This window comes from Saccopteryx bilineata, chromosome 6 (assembly GCF_036850765.1).
Source record: "Saccopteryx bilineata isolate mSacBil1 chromosome 6, mSacBil1_pri_phased_curated, whole genome shotgun sequence".
NCBI lineage: Eukaryota > Metazoa > Chordata > Mammalia > Chiroptera > Emballonuridae > Saccopteryx > Saccopteryx bilineata.
In genome coordinates this window covers 206,877,552-206,885,602 of record NC_089495.1, presented here as the reverse complement: position 1 = coordinate 206,885,602, position 8,051 = coordinate 206,877,552, and the positions used below count along the sequence as shown (strand labels likewise).

Sequence of the window (8,051 nt, the reverse complement as noted above, 5' to 3'; positions counted from 1 at the left end):
TTCTATTTGGTATTCCCCTCATGTTGACACAGTGACTGCCATTGCTCCAGACATGGTCAGGATCGGACACTCTTCAAAATGAAAGAAAAAAGGGGGGGGCAGGACTTCTCTTCCTCCAATTTCTTATTTTTTTTTGGCGAGTGTGGGGGACGGGTTTGAATCTTTTCCCCAAAGCCTTTCAGAAAACTTTCCTATTTATGCCCCGTTTGTCAGAGCCGGGTTATGTGCCCACCTCCAAAGGTCATCCCTCCTCAGGAAGGACATGGCCCCAGCCCCCTCTCTCCCCCGTCCCACCTCCGGCGAAGCAGCGGTCTTACAGAGTCAGTGCTGTGTGGGTGTGCTCTCTTCAATATTTATTTTGAGTGTAAGGAGGTGAGTGTCATGACATAGGGCCAACCGTCCCCTCCCCTCCACAGCGGACCAAGGGAGGAGCAGAAATGTCCTGACGGCAGGCTAGGGATCAGCCCACAGTCCAGACCGTCCGCATCTGCTCAGAGAGTCGCGGGGTCAGGCGCCTCCCCCCCGCCCCTCCTGCAGCACTGGTGGAGGAGAGGTCTGAGCAGAGGCCGTGAGGCTCACAAAGCCAGCGGCCCCAGGGAGGGGCGGCCAGAGAGCAGAGCTGCCCAAGTGATCAGTCTCAGGTCAGGGTGGAGCCAGCCCAGCCTGGGAGTGAGGGGGGGGGGAGGGGGCGTGCTGGAAGGCTGGAGCTCCCCGTCCAGGCAGCCTTGGGGGGACGGAGTGGGTCTGTCTCCCAGGCTGGACGGCCGGCCAAGCCCTGCCTGCTCCGTGGTACCCAAGTCTGTGTGGGGCTGCCCGGGCCCTTCACTCCGCCACGTCCACCGACAGCATGGCCTTGATCGCGGGGAACTTGTTGCAGGAGAAGTCAGCCAGCAGCTGCTTGGTGCCGCTCCGCGTGGGCATGATCTCAAAGCGTACCCGGGACCGCTCCTTGGGGCGCAGGTTAGGCACACTGGCGGGGGGAGGGCATGAATCAGTGTTGGGGGTGAGAGTTGCAGACCGCAGGCTGGAGAGGCCTTGGTGGTGGCCTCCCGTCCTGCTCTGCTGGGGGGCTAGACAAGGTCATGGCTGCTTCAGCTCCCTCTAGCTCAGGGGTCCCCAAACTTTTTACACAGGGGGCCAGTTCACTGTCCCTCAGACCGTGAAGTCTGGAGGGCCAGACTATAAAAAAAACTATGAACAAATCCCTATGCACACTGCACATATCTTATTTTAAAGTAAAAAACCAAAACGGGAACAAATACAATATTTAAAATAAAGAACAAGTAAATTTAAATCAACAAACTGACCAGTATTTCAATGGGAACTATGCTCCTCTCAATGACCACCAATGAAAGAGGTGCCTCTTCTGGAAGTGCGGTGGGGGCCGGATAAACGGCCTCAGGGGGCCGCATGCGGCCCGCGGGTCGTAGTTTGGGGACCCCTGCTATCGCTGCTGCCCCGGGTCACTGGGCCCCTCCAGCCCAAGGACCCATCAGCGAGGGGGTGGTGAGGGTCCGGTGAGCTCCCAACTCTGTTAAGCCCCAAGGACCAGCTAGCTGCCAGCTCTGGTGACTCAGACTTCCCAAAAGTTCAGGTTTGGTGAGCTTCCAAAACCAATGCAAACAAGCATGGCCCCGGGCGCATTCTCCGGCAGAGGCGACAGCACGACAGCACGCTGGCCTCGCTCCAGGAGGAGCCCCCTCAGCCCCCCTCCCACCACGCCCCCCGGGGCCCCTCCGGCCGGCCTGGGACTCACTCGATCCTGAGGCTGCCCAGCAGCAGGCCGCTGCCCTCCACCATCAGCACGCAGTTCTTCACGGGTTCATCCAGCGGGTTGGCAAAGAGCATCTGCACGTTCACGGGCTTCCGCACCTGGGCCTGGTCCAGCAGCTGCGGGAGAGAGGGGGCAGAGTCAGGGCAGGGCCGCCTGTCACCCCTGCCGCGCCGTGAGAGCCCACGGGGCTGGGCGGGCGACTGGGGGGGCGTGTGCGTGAGGACGCCACGGAGGGCGAGGGCAGAGAGGACCGTCGGAAGTGGCTACGTCCTCCGCACCACAGACGGGACACCCAGGCTTAGGCAAGGGGACGAGGGGGCACGCGGGAGTGGCTGAGAGGGGTTTAGCGTCCCTGCTGGCTCCTCCTCGGGCCCCCTTTCCGTTTCATCCTGGGAAGGGAGACCGCTTCTTCCCAGGACAGACGGCCTGGTGCCGCTGCGGGCCGCTGGGAGGGTCGGCCGAGGCTTCACTCTGACCCTCAGAACAGCGCTCTTCTCGGAGCTCCGCTCACAGGCTCTGCCGCCCCCTCCCAGCCTGGGAGCCCCGCCCTGGGAGGCTCTGGGTTTTTCAGACCCCCTCCTTTCCACGGGACACGGTGTCCGTGGGGCCCCGGCCTCCACGCGGGTCCTTCTCCTCTGATGACACCCTGCCTGGTACAACGCCCTTCTGAACTCCCGGAGCCGAGCCGGGGACTGCCCCACAGGCCACATGCTGCGGTCGGAACAGGGCTCCGGTGTCCTGCGGTCCTGGGCCAGGGGCCGGAGAGGCCAAGGTCTCCTGTCGGAAACGGAACCTGGACCACGTGTGCTCCCGAAGGCGGGAGGAAGCTGGCGGTCAGCGGGGATGCAGACACAACTGGGCCTCGGTCTCTTGCCCTGACCGCATACACTTGTCGTTCCTTCTAGAGGCCTTCCTCTCGGCTACCGGCTACCGGAGGGGCCGGGAAGAGAGCGTCTTAGGAGGAGGAACTGAAATTGTGTGGCTCGTAGGTTTCCTTTCTTCTCCTTTTGAGGAGCGCAACAGGAGGGCTGCTTTTATGCTTTTTATCTTTTTTTTTTTTCCCCTTTTCCTTTTTCTTGCCACTCATCCTTACAGCGACCGTTTTACGGCAATAAAGCGGCGGTTCAGACGGATAGAAAAGCCAGGCCCTCACGGGTTCCTTTGCTCTTCTCGCCGGGGCTCTGCGACAGCTCCCGGCAATTTGTACATCATGGAAACATCTTAGGGACCGCGATCGATACTGTAATTTCTCCCACGGGGCTCGCTGAAGAGTACGACACAATCTGAAGGGTGAATCCTAATATGATGCCACTGGGTCGCAACAAGGCCACCCCCCGGGGTGCCACGTTCTCCACACACGGATATTCAATAGATTTTCCTGCGTTTGTTTTTCTTTCTGTGTTGCTGTTTTACCACCCAGTCCCATGGGCCCCAGTCTCTCCAGGCACCCCAGAGGAGAGCAGGGGGAGCCCCCTGGAGCCTGTGTCTAACGGCCCGTGGCTCACAGGTTCCCGCAGGCTGGATCACCCTTCGGAACGACCCTCAGAGTTCACGGTCTGACTGCTGCGGAAGGTCCTCTGTGCGCACCATCTATCAGTGCCGGGGGGGAGAACAGAGTGTTGCCCCGATTCCTGTCTTTGTCTTTTTGCACAGATCGCCCTCGTGAGTTTAAACCTTGGCGCGTGCCCGCTCTGAACGGGTTCCTTCCTTCAGCCAAGACGAAGATGTCTCGGCTCTCTGCAGGCCAGCGCAGAGGGCAGGGTGTGCCGGGGGGAGGAAGTTCACACAAAGGTGCCCCAAAGAAGCAAAACGGGTCGCTGTAAGGATGAGTGGCAAGAGTCAATAGGAGAGCCCTGGGAGTTCACGTCCCGTGGGAGACCGCCACCGAGCAGTCGCAGAAACGAAGGGGTCAGTTCTACCAGGACAAACGCTGTGAAGTGAGAGGGCACAGGCTCCGAGGGTGTCTGAGCGGGGGACCAGGCCTAATCGGGGGCAGGGCGTGTGATGTCAGGAAGTCCTCCCTGAGGGGAGTGTACCCTGCCGGGGAAAGTGGTTTATCATCCCCGGGACAGAGTTGGAGCAACTGAGATGCAGAGATCAAGGAACTCACTCGGGGTCCCTGCTGAGAAATGGCGGGGCCTGGATACACCGCTACAGGGCCCGGCATCCGGACTACCGCCGGCCCTGCTCTCCCCTGTACTGGCTGTCCAGGCGCTGGCTCCCTAGTCCCCGCAGGGGGGGACCACCCCGCTCATTCCGAAGCCCAGACCGGGCTCACAGGGACCGTGAAAGGGCTCATCTGCAGGCTAGCCGCCTGGGAGTGGGCATCCTGGGTCCCCCCGATCTCTGTCTGAGGTCAGAAACCCCTGCAGCGAGAGTGCAGCTTCGGGAGGGGTGGGACAGGGGCAGCCACAGTTATCCGGCTCCTTCAGAAGTTTGGGGCTTGGGAGGCTGGTGGCGTGGAGACAGAACACAGGAAGGCGCTGGCCGTCCGGACGGGAGAGGCAGGTGGCAGAGACAGCAGACGCCTGACCCTGGAGGCTCTCCGGGGTCCCTCACGGGAAGGCCCTCTCTCCTCTGGCTGTCCCTGCCTGCCAGCTCCGGCTCCTCAGCTCTGTGCTGTCTGCCTATGGTGTCCTCCAGCCCCGACTGGCGGGGAAGGGGGGGGGGGGGGGGGCAGGTAGGACCCAGGGGCTGGAGATCAGAGATGGGCTTGGAGTCAGCACAAGGACATCCCTGGGTCTAGGAAGGGACAGGGTGGTCTTAGGTGCCTTCCTCAGACTTCCAAGCCCCCACAGCCTGGGCTCCTGAGAGAGAGCCTGGGGGCAGAGACCATAACCAGAAGCAGAGACACAGGCAGCTCATTCCTAACCACTGTGAAGATACCGCTGCTGGCTGCGGATGTGCCTGGGTACCCTGTAAAGGGTCCTGGGCCCTGGCTGGTTGGCTCAGTGGTAGAGCATCAGCCCAGCGTGTGGCAATCCCGGGTTCAATTCCCAGCCAGGGCACACAGGAGAAGCGCCCATCTGCTTCTCCACCCGTCCCCCTCTCCATCCTCTCTGTCTTTCTCTCTCTTCTCCTCCCACAGCCAAGGCTCCATGGGAGCAAAGTTGGCCTGGGCGCTGAGGATGGCTCCATGGCCTCCGCCTCAGGTGCTAGAATGGCTCCAGTTACAACGGAGCAGCGCCCCAGATGGGCAGAGCATCACCCCCTGGTGGGCATGCCAGGTGGATCCTGGTCGGGCGCATGTGGGAGTCTGTTTCCCTGCCTCCCCGCTTCTCACTTCAGAAAAAAGATAAGAAAAAAGTGCCTTCAGCTGGGAGTCCCGGGACCTGAGCTCTAAAAGCCGGGCTCTGGCCGTAACTAGCTCCTGCCTCCTCGCCTCTGGGCTTTGGTTTTCTCCTGTGCGAGGTGGCAGAACATGCAGGCATGAGACTGGGCTCCTGAGAGTTCACTGGTCTCTAACTCCGGGCTCTAGAGAGTGAATGGTGCCCACTGCTGACCTGCTCCACAGTGTGTCCTTCAGGTGGGACCCGTCCCTGGTGCCCCTCTGAGATTCCCGAGCCTGGCGTGGCCCAGAACACAGCAGGTGCTCAGCGCTGAGTGGGTCTAGAACTAGAACTGACGAAGCCACGGGGCAATGTGCCTGTTTATCTCACCCGTCAGGGAGCAGGGGTATTATTATCGGTCTGAGCAAGATCTCTTGGCCAGGCCATTTGGCAGAGGCTGGACCTGAGCTTGGCCCAGCCCTCTGCCCCTTCCTGCAGGGAAGGGCCTTGCCGGTGGTCTGGGATGGCTGTGGTGCATGGGGGCGGGTGGGCTGGCTGCGGGGGGCACCCTTTCGCCACCCCTTTACCTCCAGGGTCAGGGTGGGGTTGTCCAGGATGACGTCCCTCGCCACCACCACCTCGGCCTCGTCGGAGGCCTGGCACACGGCCGTGATCCGGATCATGTTGTCTGCCTTCAGGTACTTCTCGTACTGCGCGTAGGTGATCTTCACGGGGTGCTGCGTTTCTGGAAGGGGGGGGGAGGCAGGCAGCAGAGTGAGAGGGAGTGGGGGCCGGCTCCTGAGACCCCCTTCAGAGCCGAGGCCAAGCTGGGTCAGCGCCAGCTGCCCAGCAATGTCTGCGGCCCAGGGCCTGACCGGGCCCTCCCTGCCTCGGGCCAGGCCCTGCAGGGAAACGCCCCACCCTGTCCTGGGCGGGCTCCAGGCAGGGGGCCCAGGGGGAGGTCAAGACTCTGGCCGGCTGAGCCGAGCCGATTCCCAGCAGGATGGGCTTGGAGGGCCTAAAGCTTCCTCCACGTCCAGAAAACGTCAGAGGGCAGGTTTCCTTCTAAGGGGCGGGGGGGGGGGGGGCACTGGAAGGTTAGCTGACTGTCAGGTGGTGATGACAATGACGATGACAGCACAATAAGGACGAGGAAGGGAAGCCAGGGACTGGCAGAGGGAGTGCTTAGGGCCCTCCCAGGTCGCCTCGGAGCCTGGACAGCATCTGACACACACACCCCCCCCCCCCCGTCACCTCTGGACTGTCCTGCTTCCAGGTCATCCGCACACATACATCCGCCGGGGGGGGGGGGCTTTAAAAGAACTCCCCCACCCCCATCAGGCCACGTCACTTCCAGAGTCTCCCGGGGCTCCCCGCTGAACGCAGTGCAGGGTCCCCAGGCTGGGCCCGCACCACCTCTCCCTGAAGAGAACCCCCGTGCTCCTCACAGTTCCTGTGGCCAGAACGGGCACACTGTCTGTGGAAAGTGCCTTCCTCAGCCGTTCTTTATCTTTCTAGCCATTCTCCAAGCGCCCAGACCCTCTCCGGCCCCGCCCTCCAGGGTCCACGGCACCCCCACCTCTCCCTCCATGGTCATGCCGGCTGGCCCGGGGGGTGCCTGGCCCCCACAGCGTCAGGTCCCCTCCGAGGTAAGACTGCGGGGAGGACGTCAGCTCTGCCCTTAGAGCCTGGAGGAATCGGCCCTTTCTGTCCCCTCCCCCCTCCTGTGTGATGATGACACGCCCTGGCATCAACTGGCCCGGCCTCTCAGACAGGGAAGCCTGAGGCTCCTCTTCTGGAAAGGGAAGGGGGACTAGGACTAACAGGGTCCCCCAGAACGTAGGTGACGGCGTCAGGCCTCCGAGACCGCTTCACCTCCTCCCTTCCTATCTCCCTTTGCCGCCTCTGGCAGAAGTGCGTCTTTCTCTGACCCGTGTCCTTCCCTGCACTGACCCCAGGCCTGCAGAAGTAGCCCCTCCCGTGAGAAAGGTAAACAGCCCGCCATGGGGCAAGGTCTCTGCTCAAAGCTCTGTGAGGAGTCCGGTCGCCGGGGCAATGCCGCCCTCCGACACGTTGTAACACATCCCGGGCTCTCCGCACGCAGAATTCTTTTCAAGATGGGCTGTGTAATTAATCGGTTTTTATGAGCTCCCTCTGTGGAGCAAATCCACCCCACCCTGGCTAATCTGCTCGGTAAGTTCCAGCTTTTCATAACCGTGCTTGAGGGATTTTGACCAGCGTGGGCACACCTGCGTTCTAATCCTTCCCTGGGCACCAGACATTCTCTGCTCCACCTACCTGCGCTCCTTTCATTTCATTTAATTTTTTCGGTCTGTGCTGCTGTTCCTCCCACAGCCTCAGACCTCCGAGAAAACCTGTCACGGACACCAGTGGGGGTGAGTCTGGACTCCACTCACCCCCACTCCCCACCCACCAGGGGCAGCCGCTGGGCACTGCGTTCGGCGAGGGGTCAAAACCCTGCCCGCGTGTTGCAATCCTTCTGGGCTCTGACCTTTAAAAGTGGCGGACCGTGGGGAAGGGCGGGGTGGCAGGAGGGGGGTGTGTGGCCGCCACAGAGCCTAGGAGCCGAGGGGAGCGTCCGATTTTGCACCAGGACACCCGGGACCAAGACCCGCTGGCTAGCTATGACGACGCTTCATTTCTTAAAGCGAGAGTCAAAACTCTCCAGGCATCAGTTTTGGCCTCTGTAAAATGGGGATAATACTAGAATCTATTCTTTCTAGAAGGTCAGAGGAGGTCGTGGTATATACCCTTGGAAGGCAGGGATTGCCAACCTTTCCCACCTCATGGCACAACATAAACTGAGTCCTAGGATTCTGTGGCACATCCACAGCTAGACTTTTTGCTGATCTGACAAAAAAAAAAATAGATATACTTTGCTTCATTCACCCTGGGTGGCTATTGTTGGGTTGGCTGTTGCCAGTTGTTTTTTTTTTTAATCTGACAACCTGAGGGAAGAGAGGTCAGCGCTCCTGACTGAGCAGTCA

General features: G+C 61.0%; 1 protein-coding gene across 1 annotated transcript in view; it reads right to left on the bottom strand.

Annotated features, from left to right (window-relative positions):
- Nucleotides 1–317: 317 nt before the first annotated feature.
- TGM3 (transglutaminase 3) overlaps nt 318–8,051 on the bottom strand; it is a 44,163-nt gene continuing 36,429 nt past the window's right edge. Inside the window, exons 11-13 of the mRNA XM_066235816.1 lie at nt 5,631–5,788; nt 1,757–1,890; nt 318–970 (exon numbers count right to left, since the gene is read on the bottom strand). Coding sequence (XP_066091913.1) covers nt 823–970; nt 1,757–1,890; nt 5,631–5,788 — 440 coding nt within the window. The 3' untranslated portion in view covers nt 318–822. The remainder of the gene's footprint in view (nt 971–1,756; nt 1,891–5,630; nt 5,789–8,051) is intronic.